Source organism: Apis mellifera, linkage group LG6 (assembly GCF_003254395.2).
Source record: "Apis mellifera strain DH4 linkage group LG6, Amel_HAv3.1, whole genome shotgun sequence".
Lineage (NCBI taxonomy): Eukaryota > Metazoa > Arthropoda > Insecta > Hymenoptera > Apidae > Apis > Apis mellifera.
In genome coordinates, this window is record NC_037643.1 from 13,490,571 (window position 1) to 13,512,365 (window position 21,795).

Genomic DNA, 21,795 nt, shown 5'->3' on the forward strand with positions numbered 1-21,795 from the left:
CGACACGTATCGTGTCTTTTGTCGTTGCTCTTATGATATGACGTTCTACGTGGGAAGAATTGTATGCGTAATCGTACAAATAGTGTTCTTAATAAGAAAATTTGTTTTATCATTTTCTCTCTATAATTTTTATTGATAAAATTAACTTATGAAAGGTACAGTTAGAACAGTGGTTCTCAATTTAAAAATCTCGATTTAAAAACTCATAATATAATTTACATATAATTATCTAGAAACTTATTTATCCATATTCTAGGAACACAAGAATAATTATAATCTTTTCATTATTCATTTTATGCAAGCTGCAAGGTATAATTGTTCAAGAATCACTTTTTCAATTGCAAGTATATTAAATTTTTTATTTAAAACACTGCACAGACAATACAATCTTTCTCAAAAGAATCTTTAGAAAATTCTAACCTAACTTTCTATTCTATTTCAGATACGTCCAAATGAATCCAAATTTTTACCCAATAATGTACAGAGACTTTGGATTAAAATTTACACATTACAAATAAGTACAAAACGCAGTGATTCAACGAGCCGAGATAAGGTCTGGACCCGAGTATTTACAATTCATTTATCGATAACCTGCTTCACGGATAAAAAAACGAGGGAGAAAGAGAAGAGTGGAAGATAAAATATAGAGAAAAAGAGAGAGAGAGGGAAGTTGGTCGGTGAAACGATTCCGTGATTAAGAGTAGGATGATCGGGGGCCGCATTTTGCGTGCTCAAGCATGCGTAAGTCCGAGGGCAGAATACGGTTATACGCCGGCCAAGCTGTGTCATCGTCGGCCAATGATGGAGGATCGGGGCCTTCTCTCTGGGTTGATCTTGGGGAATCGGAGGAGGAGAGTGACTCATACCGGTAGCCAGTAGGTTTTCCGGTTATCTGGGTTCTGGTCGCGGATTATGGGAGTGTCGGGAGAAAGGCTGTAATTGACTGTGATTATGTTACGTCGAGTTAGCCACGGTGAGAGGTAAGGTTTCCACAATTCCAATTCCCTTGTTTTAGGATGTATTTAGGAAACGTGTATATTGAAACGTTATTTTATTTATGAAAGAAAGCGACGATTAAATTGGATAATTGAGTGAGTATAAATAGAGAAGAAATTGATGTTAAATTAATTTTCAACTGTTTACTAATTATTCTTCATTTGTACAGGTACTTGATCATCTGGTATATTTAAAATTATTCATTTTCAATTAATCTATGAATTATTTAATACATATTCCTATCTTCTGTCTCCTATGCTAATGGAAGAAAAGCTAATCCACGAGATAAATTAAATAACGTAAGTTAAAACACGTATATTACATATATATAATTAATTTTCAACTGTTTACTAATTATTCTTTATTTATACAGGTACTTGATCATTTGGTATATTTAAAATTATTCATTTTCAATTAATCTATGAATTATTCAATGGAGCAATTGAATAAATTGAATAAAAATATATATATTTCCTATCTTCTGTCTTCTATGCTAATGAAAGTTATATATATATACTACATTATATGCATACTACATATATATATAATTAATTTTCAACTGTTTACTAATTATTCTTTATTTATATAGGTACTTGATCATCTGGTATATTTAAAATTATTCATTTTCAATTAATCTATGAATTATTCAATGGAGTAATTGAATAAATTGAATAAAAATATATATATTTTCTATCTTCTGTCTCCTATGCTAATGAAAGTTATATATATACTACATATATATATAATTAATTTTCAACTGTTTACTAATTATTCTTTATTTATATAGGTACTTGATCATCTGGTATATTTAAAATTATTCATTTTCAATTAGTCTATGAATTAGTCAATGAAGTAATTGAATAAATTGAATAAAAATATATATATTTCCTATCTTCTGTCTCCTATGCTAATGGAAGAAAAGCTAGTCCACGAAATAAATTAAACGACATAAGTTAAAACACATATATTACATATATATAATTAATTTTCAACTGTTTACTAATTATTCTCCATTTATACAGGTACTTGATCATCTGGTATATTTAAAATTATTCATTTTCAATTAGTCTATGAATTAGTCAATGGAGTAATTGAATAAATTGAATAAAAATATATATATTTCCTATCTTCTGTCTCCTATGCTAATGAAAGTTATATATATATATATACTACATATATATATAATTAATTTTCAACTGTTTACTAATTATTCTTTATTTATATAGGTACTTGATCATCTGGTATATTTAAAATTATTCATTTTCAATTAGTCTATGAATTAGTCAATGAAGTAATTGAATAAATTGAATAAAAATATATATATTTCCTATCTTCTGTCTCCTATGCTAATGGAAGAAAAGCTAGTCCACGAAATAAATTAAACGACATAAGTTAAAACACATATATTACATATATATAATTAATTTTCAACTGTTTACTAATTATTCTCCATTTATACAGGTACTTGATCATCTGGTATATTTAAAATTATTCATTTTCAATTAATCTATGAATTATTCAATGGAGTAATTGAATAAAAAAATATATTTCCTATCTTCTGTCTCCTATGCTAATGGAAGAAAAGCTAATCTAAAAGATAAATTAAACGTAAGTTAAAACACATACACTACGTATATATTTAATCAAATAAAAAAGAATAAATTAACGAGTTGTTCGGTGATCAGAATTATCTCACTTGCTCTCATTTTCAAGATGATATTTTTTTAAATAAAAAATATACTTTATTCTCTGTTAAAAATGGAGAAAATGGAGAAAAGATTCACTTGCCTTGTCAAATAAAATAGGATTACATCTCAAGGAAAAAGTTGGGAGACACTGGACCAACCCGAGTTTAATTAATGCTGATATCAGCAGCATCGATGAGATCACGGAACACCGGCCTCTCTCATTTGAATATCAATATCGAGAATTCCTTCCGCGAGTCGCACGGGCGTGGAAAAGCATATCGGCGCCCGAGTGTCATCGCCGTGGTTCAATTATCCCCGGATAATTAACGCGCGGAATTTCGTCGTCATTAAAACCCACTGTGGGATTTACAGGTTGGATCGGTTAAAAGAAATCGAGATTCCCCCTGAACTGGCATCTGAGGCAAGCCTGCTCCGTCGAACGGAAAATGTTCATATGGATTCATGGATTTCCTTTTTCACGAATTTTCGCACGATCTTCCGTTTATCCGAGATATTCTGATACATGGAAGTTTGATGGTATTTACAGGTATGAATATATTTTTTTACAGTGAATTATTGAGAGTATTAATTATTCTTTTTCTCATGACTAAAAATGCATAATAATTTGCAGGACGCAGCACGAAAATTAATGCGAGGATACTTGAAAGAATAGATTCTTTATTTAAATTTCTCTCGTTTCTCTTTTTGCATAAACGCACGAGAAAGTAAATACGTCTCCGAAGAAAAAATTCGAAAATTCAGCTTCGATCATTCGATTTCGTTTCCAAGAAAATTTCGCGCCAAATAAAAACCTCTCCATAAATCTCTCCAACTCCGTTTTTCGTGGAGATAAATGTATAAAATAACCAAAAAAGAGAGACTTTAAGGCTGGTATTTATCATCTCGAATCGATCTCAATTACCGCGAAACGTATCGACGTTTGGCGATCGACGAACGGTGAATTAGCCGTTGGAGAGGTTGAAGGAGGAAACGGCGTATCGCGTGACATTCGAAATTGTACGAGAAAGCGGGCGCGGAGGGAGGGAGGGAGGGAAGAAAAGCGAGCGGCGCGGTGGAAAGCGAGCGGATCGCGATCGTGATCGGGAGCACGCTCGTTAGAGAGGCCGCCTGCTCGTTACTCGGCCGCTTCTGCATCAAATCCGGCAATTAAACAGCGGCGATCGCGTTTGCGACGAGATAAATACTCGGTCATTTCGCGAGACGGGACTTATGGGTCGATGAAGATCATGCGGGGACAAGAGAAAGGTAGGAGGGACGACAGGGGACGATCAAGCTGGTTCCTGGACTTCTATCGATCTAGCAGGATCTAGCAGGCGACCTGGACGATGACCTCTTGCCGGATCCATTTCCAGAATGTCTGGATGTGATGATCAAGGATAATATAAAATACACAAATTGTCCAAATTGATTTGAAGTAACATAAAATGGGAAAAGGAAAATCCTATATTGATTTCTTAGAAAAATTTGTTAGTGAAAGATCTTTCAGAAAATTATGTTCAAAGATTGGAAGCTTGGAAGTTTATTTTTTAAAAATGAAAAATTACGTGTTATTAATTCACAAGATCAGGAATATCATTTCTGAACATTAACATATTATAACGACGTGAAATTTTATTGCTTATTTATTGTCTAAATTGATTTGAAGTAACATAAAATGGGAAAAGGAAAATCCTATATTGATTTCTTAGAAAAATTTGTTAGTGAAAGATCTTTCAGAAAATTATGTTCAAAGATGTGAAATTAGAAGCTTGGAAGTTTATTTTTTAAAAATGAAAAATTACGTGTTATTAATTCACAAGATCAGGAATATCATTTCTGAACATTAACATATTATAACGACGTGAAATTTTATTACTTATTTATTGTCTAAATTGATTTGAAGTAACATAAAATGGGAAAAGGAAAATCCTATACCGATTTCTTAGAAAAATTTGTTAGTGAAAGATCTTTCAGAAAATTATGTTCAAAGATTGGAAGCTTGGAAGTTTATTTTTTAAAAATGAAAAATTACGTGTTATTAATTCACAAGATCAGGAATATCATTTCTGAACATTAACATATTATAACGACGTGAAATTTTATTGCTTATTTATTGTCTAAATTGATTTGAAGTAACATAAAATGGGAAAAGGAAATTCTATATTGATTTCTTAGAAAAATTTGTTAGTGAAAGATCTTTCAGAAAATTATGTTCAAAGATTGGAAGCTTGGAAGTTTATTTTTTAAAAATGAAAAATTACGTGTTATTAATTCACAAGATCAGGAATATCATTTCTGAACATTAACATATTATAATGACGTGAAATTTTATTGCTTATTTTCATTATTTCATTTTATTTCATTATTGATTATTCATATAATCTAATTTACAATTTTATTAATTAGTATAAAATTTTAACATAAATTTAATTAAATTAATTAAATTTAATTAAATATTTTTTAATTTTCTATTAATTTTATTGATTAAAAATATAACATATACATATATGTTTTTTTTTGTTATATTTATTTTTATTACAAATAAAATATTTATATATTAATAAATAATTATATATAAATATATATATTTATTTATTTATATTCATTAAATATTTATATATATATATGTTCTAGGCAAGTGTAAACTTTTCGAGAGCACGAGAGAAACGACACGAGGAGCGATCAAAGGGAGAGAGAGAGAGAGAGAAAGAAAAAGAGAGCGCAGCAAGACGAAAGAAACAGGAGCGTTACGACGATGTCCACCGATGAATTACCATACCGACCGGATTACCTTTCATGCGCGAAACATCTCCATCAGCTGGAACCGCGAATAATCCGATAAGCGAATTAAGATTAGCAGCTTCTGATGAGCCGCTAAGTGACTATCGACGTTCGCATATCGACCGGCTTCGGTGACATGGAGCCGAGTGGCGACGTCCATCACTAGAAATCGATCATTGCCTCCTCGCTCGATCCTCCGATCGACGTTATTATCAGCATCGTACACACAGTGTTGTAAGGGTCTTTGCACACACGCAGGAGGTATTTTTTTTCGCTTGTGATGGAGATTAAAAACATTCGTGATAAAACAGTTGTATTAATTTAGGTTAATTTTATCCAAGATTATAATAACATGTTATAAGTTGACTAATTTTATATGTTTTTGACGTTGCTTCTTCAAAAATATCGTTGATTATTTTTCTGATTAAATGTATATCAATATTTATAATTATTTTTCTCATGCATAATTAAAATAATAATACACATAACATGAAATATTAAAAGTTTTAATTTAAATTGTTTTATAATTATAGATATACAAATGTTTTATTTAAACAAGAAAATTTAAATTTCATTACAAAACACTACATCTTTTTTTATAATCTCCATCGCTGAAATTAACTATAAACTTTCTTCCATTCTAATCACAACCCTTTCCAGAGTCCAACCATCTATGCACCGAATGGTCTCGGCAACTTTCTAAACTCTTCTCCTACCATCGATTCCATCCAAATCGAAGCGACCGACGCACCATCTCTCTCCACCAACTGATCACGGAAGATCGAAGTGTCAGGTTCCCACGAGAGCGTCGCGAAATTCACGAACCGGCGATCGTGTCGTCGGTTTTACGGTCCTCGTACAGGAGCTTGGAGCAGGTATACACGTTTACGACGTCGCTGGAAAATCGGCCGTAAACGCGACTCAGTCGTAAAGATTGTCGAGTGGTTGCTCTCTCACGTTCCGGGCCATTAGGATCAGGACGGCGAAAGAGAGTCGCACGGCCCTGGATGAAAGGATACTTTCTCTGTCGCTCGTCGACAGAGTTTCGGCGCAAGCGCGATAGATCTCGGCGGAACGGCGATAAAACGATCATTTTGTTCTAGAGAGCAACATCTTCGACGGGTCGGTGACGAGCGATGGCTTTTTGCAGCGAAAACATGATGTCAGAGAGGCTTTGTTCGAGATAACGTTGCACCGAAATCTTTAACTTGATATTTTACGAGATGAATGATTATTGAAAAGTGAAATCTTTTTGAGTATAACAGTTTGAAGAGGATTTGTAAATTTTGGCTTAAATTGGGTATAAGATTTTGGAGATTTTCTTTTAAAATAAGATCTTTAATTTAAATGATACTTTTATAGATAATTAATTTTTGAAAAATCTTTTTAAATAATTTATCATTGATTCTTAGAAATTGTAATCTTTCTCTTAGTATTAAATGTAACAGATTTTGAATAAAAAAACTTGATTTTATTCTTAGATTTTCTTCATAATATTAGATTTGAAGTGTTTGAATCATATTTTGTTAGACTAATTAATTTTTATGTATTGATTGAAATTTTTCTAAACAATTTAAAAACTATTAATATGAAATCTCTTACCTAGTATCTATACTTTCCAAATTGTAAAGTAACAGAATTTATAAAACGTGTAGATTCAGCATCGAAAATAATATATTTCATTATTTCTCCCATTATCTATCGTCGAGTGGAACAATGCTCGACTCGCGTCAAAATCGCTCGAGCGAGACGCCCTGTCTCGTGACTAGCGCTCGTCGTCGATCGCTTCGTGACCTCTCCAATTCAACCGCGCGAATACAATTTAATAATTCCCACTAGCTGTGTCTGGCCAGCCGGTTTTTTATACCCGCTCGTAACATCTTCCAAGATACCCTTTAGCCTCTGCTCGGCCGTATTTCGATCGATTCTCAATCGGTTTGAACCGCTTGCATCACACGGTGAAACCATAATTACGAGAATAATCATTTGGATCGATGAAATTTAACGAACGATCGATTACTTTAGTGGGGAAAAAAAAAAGAAAATTTAAAGATAATTTGATTTTTTTTCATCATTTAAAACACATAATTGGTATAATGAAAGAATGTCGACCGGATAATAACTGTCAAAGCTGGCATAATGGCGACCGCTGCTAGCAATCACGCGTAAAATTAGCGTGACCAACGGTCGTAGAGCTTTCCTTTGTCTGAACTTACTGCTAGACTATTCTGACGTGTTTCGAATGCGGTGTGTTAATGGAGAGAAACGTTCCTGACACGTTTGAAGGGTATTATACGATACTATTGCCTTCTAGTGAATACAGTGTGAACGTAATTGGCCGTTTAGTGCTTTCTTCTGGCAATCAGTTGTTCGTGGTGTTCACAATTGCATTAAAACTTGGTGGTGTTATTTAATACGGTATAAAAATCGATCATGCGATATATAAGTGACGCGAATTATTTATATCTTTTCGTAACATTCGTTAAATCCGATCCATTTCGTTTATATTTGAAATTTTTCTTCGATTTTCTTATAAATCTTATAAATCGAATAATCTAATTTCTATTTCTTCCTTTCAAAAATTCTAAAAGGAAAAAGTATCGGGAGATCGTCGTACTTGATCGAGCAATTCGAACACGGAAAGATCAAGTCTAGTGTCACGAAGTCACGTAAACGAAAATGGTCATAGCAATACAACGATGACACGGAGAAACAGTTGATCAAAAGGCAGTGGGTTTCGTGATGAAATGACATAGTAGCTTTCTATGGAGTGGCAGGGTCATCTGGGTGCAGCTGCCAATTGTAAACGATCACTGCACGATTCTATTGTTTCGTTTCGCTGGGGATTCATTTGGAAGATGATGATCAATGATTTATTAATAATAATCGTTAAATCTATGAACCTATTAAACATCTTTTAAAAATTGCAATTTTCTTGCGAATTTCTTATTGAAATTGCAATTTATTATTTCTTATTCTGGATTAGCTTAACATAACCTATAAAATTCTTACTATCTTTACACTAAAGAAACTACAAAAAAACTACTTCTCAATACGTCATTTTTTTTCATTTTCAAAATGAATCAGATTCTAAAAAAATCTAAAACTTTCACAACACTGCACACATAACCAAGAACAAAGAGAAATAACCAACGGTATCGTTTTCTTCAGTTCACAAATATCAAAATCACCAACCATGACCCAACAATAGCCACGCGAAAAGAAACTAGGGAAACACTTCTGGTTACGATTCTGTCATTATCGTGAATCGTTTGGAAACGATGGTGGCCGAGTATCGTCCGTCGCTCGTTCGATTCAAACGTCCAGATACAACCTCTCCTCTCTCTCTTTCTCTCCGTCAATTCGAAAATAGACTCGACCCTGAATTATTCGCCAGAACGATCCTCCCTTGTCTCTTCTTTCTCTCGCGTGGCTTTATCGGGTAGAGAAATCGACGCGGGCTCGCAGCTAAATTACCGGCTAGCAGCGTGTACGCGACCGTGATAGACGCGGCAACACCTAACGCCAGTCACGATGCCAGCGCCACGTGTAAAAACGGCCATTGTCGGTACAGAGGGAAAAGAGACTCGTTCCGTCGCGTCGGGCACATCCGAGGGACGTTTCGGATCACGGACGATTCGATGGGGGGCAATGTGGCTAACGGATTGTCCTACGAGCCAGCCGTGGACGTGTCCGATCGTTTTCTGTATCCTGACCTGTCCTACTAGCCTCCTGCTGCTGCTGCAATGCCTTTATGGTACATTGTTCTACGGAAACTGGGATCGCGATAACGGGAAGCTTTGACATTTCGCCGTGTTAAATCTGGTACTTTATCGGTATTTTGTCGTACGGAATAGAGCGTAGTGCGACTACAGCTCTATCGGACAGAAATTTTTAATAAGATTGTCCGAGGAGATAGGAGGAAGAATATATTAGAAGCTGAGATTAAAATTATACGTAAGTAGTGATATTTTAGGTTAGGATACTATTGTTGAGCAGTTTACGATGGTAATAAAATTTATAATAAAGTTATTAAAGAGTCAAATCAAAGTTAACGAAAATTTTTATATATAATGTTTAAAGAAGATTAGAGACAGTTTTAGATTAACATTATTATAGAGAGATTCGTTCTACGTTCAATCTATGTTTCTTTTTTGGTTTCCTGTTTTCATTTCTAAAAATAAACTTGTCATTGCAAGATGAATTATGATCGATTACATCAGTAATTCTCAACTTTTCTCAACCTTAAAAAAGAATCATTACTATCGTTTTAATTATTGACTCTTAGCACAATTTATTTTGATATAATTACATTATTATATATTTTATAGGAATATCGAGATGATCATTTCACTAATTCAAAAGCTAAATTTTTTTCTACTCTTTCTAATTTCTTTTATTTTATACGACAAAAGGCACGAGTTATTTATATACGATGAAAGAGCGTTATGATTCAAGAAAGACTGGGAAACACTGGACAACACGATCATCCAGTATCTCGATTCTCGACTTATGGATCCGGCGATCGACGAGCATCCCTCGGAGGTGGCTCACGCGGGTCAAGGCGAACCACGTGCACGTGCGTGTACACGCAATGGCGCGAGAACACAGGTGGATGGTTAACGAGCCCTGGGAAATTTTTCACCTTTTCCCTCCTCCTTATTCTTATTTTTCATCTTCCTCTACTTGTTCCTCGTGTAAGAACTAGTTTCATCGATGTAGTCTTTTTGGTTCAGTTTGTAATCGTGCGCTACGCAAATCGATCTATAGATACGGGACGCGTACAGTCCTTTTCTGATCGAGATACGGACATGGGAACCGGTGCTATACTCGATGAACCTGCGATAGGAATGCGGGAGAAGCGAGTGGATGCAAAGTTGTATCGCGAGGATGAAGTGTGTAACGATTTCTCGTGTGCAAGGTACGTGAAAGGGATTTGAAAAAGAAACATCGGTAAAACAATTTTCATTTATTTTATATTTCGTTTGTGTTTCACTTATCGGATTCAGATTTTTAATTTTAGAAATTGTGAAAATGAATTCTTTTTTTTATGTAAATCTTACGAATGATTTTTCTAATTTTGTCATAAATCCCGTCCAATTAATTACTCGTTAATTACGATCGGTATAAAAAAATAAATTACACGATTGCTAAATAGCGAAACGTGGTATTCGCGGTATCGAATGGCAAGGTATTCGCGACTCGAACACAAGAACAAGAATGTCGTGCAATGCGTATTGTATGTATATCGCGCTATTTCTTGATCTCGTTCCGCCAATTTTTCTCTCGAATTTATACCACCTTTTGAAATACCACCGCGCTATATTTATACTTTTTACAACTTTGTAAAAACGTGATTTTTGTTGCTCGAAATTAATTCAAAAACAAAAGAATAAAATTCGTGGAAAAAGGAATTGTTCCAGACTGTCTACGCCAGTGCAGGACCACGATGCTCGGTCACAATTTTCGAGGAAGGAGAGGGAGAGGGGATTTCACGCGGGGACGGCGTACACCTCCTACACCATGGCGCGCACAGCCGCGGCGTATAGCAGCCGCTTGACAGCTGTCACCTCGGCCGAGGGGGCGACAAGACACGGCGAGGCGGGGCGAGGCGAGTCCCGGTGATTCATGCGCCACGGGGGGGCACAAGGATCCGGCGACCTCCTGTCAAGGATTCCTTCGTCGCATACCACGCGCTCGAGGTGACATCGCGGCCGACTGATTTAATCGCGGACACACCGTGTTGCAGTCGCGTTGCGCACGGCATGGAATTCGAGCCGGCCCATTTCCACCCGATCTTTTTCCTTTTCTTTCGCGTACGTATATACGTATATATATATATATATATATATATATATATATCGTTTTTTCGACCATTTTACAGAGCGTTAACGCCTGAAATAAATATCATTAGTAAATAATTGTTTTGATTTTTTTGAAGATGATTTCATTTCATCAAGGAAGAGGAGTCTTTCTATTAAATAAAGTAACATAAACAAAAAGGCAAATTTACAATACGTGACTTTGTTTCCCATCATTTTTACCAGCTCGTTCGTTGGGTAATGGAATTAGCCGAACGCAATGACACAGCGATTACATAATTGCGACCCTCTCGTTGACTCCTCTCGCGCTCGCAGCCAGCTCCATTACTCTCTGTACCCCTCTTCCTTGTCCTTCCATCGTTCTCTCTCTCTCTCTCTCCTCGCGAAGAGGACGGTCGATTATTCTCGAGAGACAAATGACACGGTCGACGAGGAGTAACGAGCGGCAACGAGGCTCGTCAAACGTGTCGTTTCCCGGACCGTTCGCTTCGTTGGATTGGAAGGAGGGGGGGAGGGAAGGAGGGGGGGGGGGTCTCGAAAGAACCGTGCGTTCTCTCTCGTGACTCGTTGGATTTTCTCGTATCGATTGGAAATCGGAAACGGGAAGTTGGTTTAAGACGGTGACTTGCTTCAAGGGTGGCTTCCTCCATCAGAATTCGTTCGTTTAATCATTCGTTTTAAAAATACTCGTTGACTGCAAATATCTTATGTATATATATGTATATTTAAATTTCATTCTAATAAAAATTATAATATAATTTGTGAGCAGAATAGATTCGATATCGATTTTTTTGAAACGAATATAAACGTTGCAAGAAGAATGGAAGAATGGACAGCTGTTGGAGACGTAATTGGGTCGATAAGTGGGAAGACGAGGAGGTGTGCGTTATCGCGGCGTGACATCGGTTGAAACGTCGCTCGCTAGCGGTTATCGACCGAGTGGACATTCGGCGGTTATCGACCGAGTGGACGTCGATACATCAATGCCCGTTAAATTGTCTCGGAACGATTTATATAGGCCGACCTTGCGAATTCCCGCGCGCGCGAACAAATGAACGGCCCGGTTGGAGGTGTTCCAGAAATGCAACGAGAATGAAGCTATCGCTCCTCTTCGCAATTTTGTTACTAAAAGAGTAAAACTAGGCTGGAAGCATTATTATGATATCGATCTTGTAAAAAATATATTAAATTATTTAAAGCAATTTTTAAGTTTGTTTTAAAGTTTGTTTTAAAATGTTAAAATATTTTTTCGATTATAAATTTTATTTATTTATTAATTTTTAATGAAAATATATATTATGAAACTAGGATTTGAATAAAGAGAATTAATTATTTAATGAAGAATAAAATTAATAAATACAATTAAAAATATATTTATTAAACCAAAATTCAAAAGAAATTTAAAATTAAAATTATTTTATTATATTTTATTATATACATATTAATATTAATATAAATTAAAATTTTCCAAGACAACAGTTTATCACGGATCCTCCATTTCCCTGCCCCTAGCTTTTCATCAAAACCTCTGATCCGCTTAAAACAATTGATACCTCGTCACCCTCCGCTAATCTCCAAAAAAGAAGGAAAAGAAAAAAACAGAAAGAAAGAAAGAAAGGAAGGAAGGAAGAGAAAAAAGAAACAACCCTCGAGCATCCACAACTTCCCCTTTCCACCGGTGCCATCCGGTGGGATAAAAACGGCGGCGGCCGGTGGAATCCAGACTTCCTTTCCCCTCGACCTCCTTTCTCCCCAGGGTGCACCGAGCGTAAAGCTTTACGCTCGCATTTCCATCATACGCGCCGATTACGACGTATCGCCCCGTTAAAAATGCATGCAATTAGCCCGCTCCGCTTCTTAACCCCGCCAACCCCTTCCTCCCTCCCTCTTTCCAGTCTAGGGTGACAAAATTACGATCTACCGGGTGTCGTTAATATCTACGAGTCTTGGAAACGCTGTTGGCTCGAGAGAAGCCAAGAGTGGAGGAAGAAATTGCGCCGGGGGTGGAGAAGTGGAGGGGTGGGAGAGGATGATCTGTGAGATCTTGGGAAGGAAGGAGGGAGGGAGGGCGAGTGTAACGCGATTTCGAGGCGAGTTTACGAGTGCGATTCAGGGAAGGAGGAGGGGAGGAGGGGGATTGAACGACTGTCTCGAATCGATAAGGCAGCCCCGATCGTGGAAAATTTCCTAACCTTGGTGTCTGCCCGTTCCTAGCGTTGGCTATCTATAATCTAGGATTTGGTGTAAATATAGGTGGAATTACATAGGCGGGGAATGGTTTCTGGGTGGTGGATTATTGGAGAACGGAAGGAAGGTGGGACGATTTGAATAGTTTGGAATTATTGGCTGTTGGGGAAGTTGGGGAATAAAAGTGAAATGGAAAAGATATATATATTTCTTTTAAAGTTAAATTCTAATGCTTTGGAATTCTTGATTGAAGCTAAGAGTTAGGAAAAGTGAAATGAAAAAGATATATATATTTCTTTTAAAGTTAAATTCTAATGCTTTGGAATTCTTGATTAGAGCTAAGAGTTAGGAAAAGTGAAATGGAAAAGATACATATATATATATATTGAATTTTTTTAAATTCTAATTGGAATTCTTGATTAGAGTTAAGAGTTAGGAAAAGATATATATATATTGATTTTCTTTTAAAATTAAATTCTAATGCTTTGGAATTCTTGATTAGAGTTAAGAGTTAGGAAAAGTGAAATGAAAAAGATATATATATATATATTGAATTATTTTTAAAGGTAAATTCTAATACTTTGGAATTCTTGATTAGAGTTAAAAATTAGGAAAAGTGAAATGGAAAAGATGTATATATGTTATCATAAAACTGAAATATTTAATTTTAATTTTGCTCCATGATAAGTTGCTAATCATCTAAAAATTCCTTTAATTCCTGTAGGGACAGCAATAATTATTGTTGCTGAAGTAAAATATGCTCGAGTATCAACATCTAGTCCAACAGTAAATTATAATAATATGATGAGTTCAGACAATAAAGAATCCAATTCCTAGTATTGCATAAATTATACCTAAATTACCAAAAATTTCTTTTTTACCTCTTTCATTTATTACAATATGAGAAATTAATCCAGATCCAGGTAAAATTAAAATATAAACTTCTGGATGACCAAAAAATCAAAGAAATTCTTTAAAGTTAAATTCTAATGCTTTGGAATTCTTGATTAGAGCTAAGAGTTAGGAAAAGTGAAATGGAAAAGATACATATATATATATTGAATTTTTTTAAATTCTAATTGAAATTCTTGATTAGAGTTAAGAGTTAGGAAAAGGAAAAGATATATATATATATATATATATATATTGAATTTCTTTTAAAGTTAAATTCTAATGCTTTGGAATTCTTGATTAGTTAAGAGTTAGGAAAAGTGAAATGAAAAAGATATATATTCTTGATTAGAGTTAAGACTTAGAAAAAATGAAATGAAAATATATATATTGAATTTCTTTAAATTTTAATACTTTGGAATTCTTGATTAGAGTTAAGAGTTAGGAAAAGGAAAAGATATTGAATTTCTTTTAAAGTTAAATTCTCATACTTTGAAATTCTTGATTAAAGTTAAGAGTTAGGAATAAAAATGAAATATTAAAAAATGTTAAAAATAAACGTATGAATCCTTATTATTATTATTATTATTATAGTTTTAGCTATATCAAATTTTTTTTCCTTCTAATAATTTCTAGAAAATATAAATAATAAATATAAACTATAAGAAATAACAGAAATTTTTAAGAACAAATTTGACGTAGTATATAATATAATAAACATACGTATTACGTAAAAATTATTATATATTTTCAATCTCGACAACCAACAATACATATCCACATACTCAACAAAACAAATGAAATATATCGTAACAAGAAGCATCGCGTTTTGTCACATCGCGCAGATAAATCCCGCCAAATTCTTAATAACGTTTGCATCTAAACGCATGTCAATCCGATAACGGCGCAATTTCGCGCGTCAACACGGTTGGCCGGTGTTTTCGATACGTGAGCGATTTCCACATTCGAACGTGCCGCAGCAGCCGGTGGGACGCGTTTAAAAACCGTGCTTCACAGCCGTGAATCGGCACAGTTCGACCAACGATCGTACAATCCAACTCGAGAAACAATCCGAAACAATCGTAATCCAAGAAACATGCATCTGAAGAAGATCGTCGCTTTCGTTATTTTGGGCTTAACGGCGGCCCAACTCGAAGCTGTCCCAACGTCGTCGAAGATCGAGGAGCAGAGGTTGGAGGACGAGATTCTGAAAGAGGACCGGATCTTGGACAACGAGCGATCGAAGAAATCGGTGCTTCTTCTCAACAACCAGCTTCCCGTAACCAGCCAGGCCTTGCAAACGCTGCAAACGTCAGCCTCCAAAACCGTCGAAACGCTGATCCAACCGAACGCTCAGATTCTCAACGTCCAATCGGTGCCTCAGACTGTAGAAACTGTCAACCTTCTGCCCAACGGTCAACCAGTGGTCAACATCCAATCCTTGCCTCAAACCGTCGAAACTGTCATCCAATCCAATACTCAACCAGCTCAGCTTCTTAATATTCAATCGAGTCCTCGTGCTGTCGAAACTATCAACGTCCAACCTAACGTTCAACCACTGCTGAACATCCAATCCTTGCCTCAAACCGTCGAAACACTCAGCATTCAATCGAACAGTCAACCAACTCAGCTTCTGAATATCCAATCAGCTCCTCGAACCGTCGAAACTGTCAGCATCCAGCAGCAACAACCTCTCAACGTCCAACCCCTGCTCAACATCCAATCCTTGCCTCAAACTGTCGAAACACTCAGCATCCAATCCAACACTCAACCAGCTCAGCAACTTCTGAATATCCAATCAGCTCCTCGAGCCGTCGAAACTGTCAGCATCCAGCAGCAACAGCAACCTATCCTCAGCGTCCAATCAACTGGAGGCCAATTGCTTCAAACTTCGATGCCCCAAACTCTGAGCCTCCAGTCGAACGGTCTTCAGCAACTGGTCAACGTGCCTCAGATCGTCGAGACTTTCAACGTCCCTCAAACTCTGAATCTGCAAGCTGGACAACCTTTTCAAACTCTGTTCCCCCAATCGAGCGCAACGGTGATCGCTCAACAGTCGGCCATCAACCCTGTTCCTGTTCCAGCACAGACCAACGTGAACATCGTGCCTCAGCTGCCGATCAAGGAGGTGCAGATCGAGTCCGTCCCGTCCTCTGTCGTCGAGATCGGGAAGGGATTCGTCAACCCCCTCGCAGAGGAGATGATCGTCCCACCTTTGAATGAGTTCTCCTTGGCCCAAGCCAAGGAACGGGTCGTAGTCTCGCCGTCCACCAGCTCTTTTTTTACCACGGTCAACAAGGATCCTGCGACGAACTACGTGCCACAGGTGTATTACAATCCTCGACAACCTCTGACCGTTGGGCCGTCGAGAGTCGTCTCGCGAGTACTTTAATTATTTTAATAATTGGTAAGTTGAGCATTTAGAATTATTTATTTGATCTTGTTGGCTAGGTTTATTGTATATAATCGATTTTTCTTCTTCGTTTCGCAGATACGATATGCAAATTATTGGGTAGAGGGATGCGAATTTTAATCGACGCCATTCGTGGGATGATAATTATATTAAACATTATAAAATTGGGGATATAATAACATTTGTAGATATTTTAATATTATTCCTATAATTTGATTATAGAGAAAAGGGATAAGAATAAAATTTATTGGAACGAATTTTGTTACTCGATATTATTTATAATATTTGAACACGCTCGAATTGAAATCCTTTACCTTTAAAAACCGTGCCTGCAACTTCGTCCAACGGACGAAGATCGAAATCTCTCTCGATCTCGAGGTTCCACGTCGATTTCACGACATGGAGGATCCTCGACCAGGACATCCAGGAACGTTATAAAAGGAGTCTTAATCGGAATTCGAGTCGAAAAGGGACCCTCCCTGAGGATCTGACCCCGAAAGCGGATGACGGGCGACCTCACAATAGAGCGGAGCCCCGAGAGATTTACGATAACGTCGCGAGTCGTGCATTCATCATGGCGGAGGGACAGCGCGAGATCGTCAAAATCAAGCTCTGACGTCGTCGAACGAATTCTCTCCATCGATCCTTTCACGATTTTTACGCGATTCTAAAAGTGAAGAATCGTTCCAAAGGGAATAGATGCTTTTAAATAAGTCTTTTGGAAATAATTTTTTAATACATAAAATCTTCTACTTTGTTTGATTATGATATTATTGAAAATTGTGAAAATTATTTTCATTTCATGAAATTACGTTAGGATGATTGAAATATAATTTATAATATTAATATATCTAGGATCTTATTGGAATGCATACAATTATTATCTTAACTTAATATAAAATTAACCCAATTAGACATTTCTTTCCCAAATTTCTTTCCACCAGTGAACAATACAATGATCCTAAGAAATATGAAATATATTTAAAAATTTGGTGCTGAAAAAAAAAATTGTTATTAGTGGTTGGATAATTTTGCAACGTTGGAATTAATTAAAAGGAGGCAAAAAGTAACGGCGAGTTTCGACGCTTTCTCCGCGAGAAAAAACACAAGGCTAGAATCTCTTACGAACATCCTGTCACAATTTAATGCAAGCGGCCGGTTGACCAACACCGTCCGGTCCAACTTTCCCTTTTGTATCGCGATAAAAAAAAAAAAAAAAAAAAAAAAAAAGAAACGAAAAGAAAAGACGGACGCAACGTCGCGTTAAAGAGTGATTCGCGTGCAACGCGAGCGTGCAACGAACGTGAAAAGGATAATTAACGTGAAATGGCGTTTTTTATTACGCGCCGATTGCGCGCCGAGATCCACCGTTTAATTCGATAAAACTTTTCCAACCGAATATACAATAATAATAATAATAATAATGTCAATAATTCAATAATAATAATTCATTATTTTACGTGTAAACATTTGGAGAATCGAAGAACGAATAGAAAGAGAAAAGAAAAAAGATAAAATAATTCGATTAATCTCAAAGTACGAGAAACATTTCGTTTCGAATGATTATTATATCGTCGCGATATAGATAAAGAATGTATACAGCAGCGTAAGTATCGGGAAAAAAAAGAAAAATATCACTTTTCATTCGAAACGCTTGTAAATTACGCGCCGATGCCTTGTACGCGGTATACAAAAGTATTCAACGGTACGGCGCTATAAACTCCAATTCCTTAATACGCTATTTACACATTCATTCCATTTGCACAATGTCCTTCGTTCGTACCGAGCGGTGTTTCCTCCTCGGCCGGCTTGTTTCGCTTCCTGGATTTTTCAACGCGCCGCCGGCATTCCACCTCGGTGTCTCCGCGCCTATACACGAGGCGGGGAAAAAGCCAGGGAGAAGCAAGAAAGAGAATAGATCGCGCGTCCGTTTCTTGCGCAATGCGATCGCCATAGTTGGATCTTAATCGGCGTGCAACGAACCTTCTTTTTCTTCTTCTTCTTCCCATTGAATGTTCCCATTGAAATCACCGTCTCTGGTCATCACAGCTAGGATCACCGTGTCGCGATCGTCGCGGTTCCTTGGCCACAATTTTCCGCTTTTACGCTCGTCCCTCCGTAATTATTGGCAATGCTGCTTGACACACACACACATATATAGATACGTCGAGCGAGCGATGGATATTGGATATTGAACAGCGGTTACGAAGATTGGATTTGACTCTGTACGTGGCTTCTAGCGTGGGGAAATTTCGTGGAAAATTGTAGGTTTGTTAGGAAGGGAATGTTGGGAAGCATGGGAAGATTGTAATGTAGGAAACGTTTTAGAAGATTGATAAGAGGGGTATTTAAGATATTGAAAGTTTATCGAATATATATATAGTTATTTTAGAGACGAGAACAAACGTAAAAGTTGATGTACAAAAATATTGATCGAGGTTTATTTACGAGCTAAATAAAGCGAAGAGCTTCTTGTCTTCGTCGCACACCCGTCTAAATTACGGTATCTCCGTCTCGCTTCGTCGCGAGCGTTCGCAAACCGTTGGAACCGTTTATAACTCGATATAGATAAGATAAGCTTCGGCGAAATTATTGTACACCGACTTTTATTTCGGCAATTAATCCTTCAAAAGTGTAAACAAATAAAAGTAATAGCCATTAATTTGAAAATAATTCGAGTAAATATAATAAAAAATGTAGATAAATGTTAATTGTAATTCGAGTCAACGTATAATGAACGACACAAAATATATATACGTGTATATCTTCGAGAACATATTCGTTTTAAAATCGAGGGAACACGTGTGCGTCTTCCAGTTGCAAAAAAACGCAAAGATCGTTATAACGATCGTGCACGTGGCTCGTTCGCGAGCGTACGCATAAATTGCTTCGCGAGCAAACTTTCTTTTCGTTTCGCGAGATTCGATTCGCCGTTTCACAGTCAGCGAAAAAAACAAGGCATAACAAAGTTAATTAACACTGGACGGATCTGCGAGAACTGCTTTCCAAGCGGTTAACTCGTCTAACAATCGACAAATTCCCTTCGATCCTCGTCCGTGAATCGTTTTCTACGATGCGGTTATACGAGATATAATATCGTAAATAAAGCGAGCAACAAATATTTTAATAAATATCGATAATCCGACGAAAAACGATTTCGAAATTTTAAAGATGATGAAATATATATATATATATATTTTTCTTTTTCTCTTTTTCAATGTCATTTCACGAGCGATAATCACGTAAAGAGAACGATAATAATAAAACGATCCGTTTAAATTTCATCCGTTTCGTGTAATTTTAAAATTTCTTGTTTTCGTTCCGATTCTTTTTTCCTTTTTTTGAATACTTTTTCCTACTTGTAATAGAAAACGCGTTACGACTCGTTCCATTTCCATGCCAGCGTTTAATCTCGAAATTTAAAAAAACCGTCCCGTTATGGAACGTTCGTTATTATCTTCTCGTAATTCCTTCTTTTTGCCACGATCTAATGCGACACAATCCGTCCTCCTTCTTTGTTTACCGTTATGGAAAGATGCTTCTGTCATCTAATTTCTGATCGCAACGCGTGACCAAGACACGTCCCCTTTCTTGCCTTCAGCCGGGAGTCGTTAATCGAGAAACGACCGTTCGCAAGAAGCCGGTGTAATGGAAATTTTCAAATAAATAGGTTAAGAAGAATTTTATGCGCCTCGCGTTGTTACGAAACGCGTCAACGTTTTCAATATACTTGAAAATACATCAAAGAAAAAGATCCAAAAATCTTTCCCCCCTCCCCCTCCCTCGAGAAAAACAATCTCCCCGTCGATCTTTTCGCCTTCGTAGCCTCGCCCACGATAGATGAAGATCCTTAGACCCACCGTTCTACGAGAAATAAATTATATATATATATATTTAATTAATTATATATATATATATAAATATTTTATTCGTAATATTAATATATATAACAAAAAAAATAATATTATATATATATTCATTATATTATTTTTATCTAATAAAATTAATTGGAAATTTTAAAATACTTATAAATTTAATAATTTATTAAATTTATGTTAAAATTTTATACTAATTAATAAAATTATGAATTTAAATATATGAAAATAAATATAGAGTATGATATAATATTAAATTTGATTAGTATAAATATTTGATTTAAATTTAATCATATTAGTTTTTAAATAAATTATATTGTGGTTTTAAAATTAATTATATAATATAAAAATGTGGTTTTAAAATTAATTAAAATAATATAAAAATTATTAAAAATTAAAGTAAAATTATAGTTAATAGAGGGTTCTGAACGATAAATGAAAGTTTTATTCGGAAATTAATTTTAGTAAAGATAAATAGTAAAGATAAGTGCCAGCTATAGCGGTTAAACTTGATTTATAAATTAATTTTTTCTAATACGAATTTAGATTAGTTGTTAAAAATTATAATTAAATTTATTAATTTTAGGGAAATATTGGGGAGGGGGAGGGGGAGAGAAGAGAAGGATGGAACGACGCGTAGAAAACGGGGAAGGAGGAGGAAGACAGGGCCGCGTGCTTAATGCATGCATGGAAGCCGATACGCGGCAGCATTGACAGTTTTTGCTCGGTGTCATTATGATCGGCGACGGCACAAAAGAGTGCGTGGTCGGTCGACCGGCCGCGGCCAGCCATCCGTAACGAACGTCCTCCCGCCGAAAGGAGTGGGGGGGGGGTGCGGCGAGGCGAGGCGCGGAGGGACGACGACGATGATGAGGAGGAACAGGCGGAACAGGGAGCCGACCGTGGGACGCCGTCCCTCTCTTATCATAGGCGGCCAATCGGTCCGAGGCGACACACCGCGCGCCTTTTTTTCCTCCCTTTGTCCCGTGCACGGCAAATTAATACGGGGGAATGCAGGCGAAGGACGATCGACCAGAAGTCGATCGTGCGTGTCCGCTTCGTTGCCCCGCGCCCGATCGCTTCGCGGATCGGATTAACGGACGAGGGGAAGGGGGAGGGAAGTGCACGAGGAAGTGGATGGA

At 36.4% G+C, this 21,795-nt stretch overlaps 2 protein-coding genes and 2 long non-coding RNA genes across 6 annotated transcripts; all 4 read left to right on the top strand.

The window, feature by feature from the left end:
* Positions 1-448: 448 nt before the first annotated feature.
* On the top strand, positions 449-1,628 carry LOC113218836. Of its 2 annotated transcripts, none has more exons than XR_003304839.1 (3): positions 449-980; positions 1,166-1,295; positions 1,586-1,628. It is a non-coding gene; the product is annotated as an uncharacterized LOC113218836 (long non-coding RNA). The 2 variants fall into 2 exon arrangements; XR_003304838.1 differs by lacking the exon at positions 1,586-1,628 and adding an exon at positions 1,370-1,412.
* A 598-nt stretch (positions 1,629-2,226) lies between these two features.
* Positions 2,227-4,999, top strand: LOC102653821. 2 transcript variants are annotated; one of them, XR_003304947.1, is made up of 4 exons: positions 2,227-2,387; positions 2,458-2,604; positions 3,057-3,231; positions 3,316-4,999. It is a non-coding gene; the product is annotated as an uncharacterized LOC102653821 (long non-coding RNA). The 2 variants fall into 2 exon arrangements; XR_003304946.1 differs by having other exon boundaries at positions 2,227-2,604.
* Positions 5,000-9,593: 4,594 nt separating this feature from the next.
* Positions 9,594-11,295, top strand: LOC102653910. The gene is made up of 2 exons (XM_006562474.3): positions 9,594-10,386; positions 10,877-11,295. Exons 1-2 carry the CDS (start codon positions 9,914-9,916, stop codon positions 11,088-11,090), a joined length of 687 nt encoding a protein of 228 aa, XP_006562537.2. The 5' UTR covers positions 9,594-9,913; the 3' UTR covers positions 11,091-11,295.
* A 4,019-nt stretch (positions 11,296-15,314) lies between these two features.
* LOC100577698 lies at positions 15,315-17,658 on the top strand. The gene is made up of 2 exons (XM_003250045.4): positions 15,315-16,772; positions 16,857-17,658. The coding sequence occupies exon 1, from the start codon at positions 15,462-15,464 to the stop codon at positions 16,755-16,757; it is 1,296 nt and encodes a 431-aa protein (XP_003250093.1). The 5' UTR covers positions 15,315-15,461; the 3' UTR covers positions 16,758-16,772; positions 16,857-17,658.
* The last annotated feature ends 4,137 nt before the right edge of the window (positions 17,659-21,795 follow it).

Bases quoted from the DNA above. Each gene is read 5' to 3' on its own strand.
- LOC100577698 (XM_003250045.4), top strand. From the start codon at position 15,462: ATGCATCTGAAGAAGATCGTCGCTTTCGTTATTTTGGGCTTAACGGCG.
- LOC102653910 (XM_006562474.3), top strand. From the start codon at position 9,914: ATGATTCAAGAAAGACTGGGAAACACTGGACAACACGATCATCCAGTA. The intron at 10,387-10,876 runs GTACGTGAAAGG...TCGTGGAAAAAG, and splicing joins AACGATTTCTCGTGTGCAAG to GAATTGTTCCAGACTGTCTA.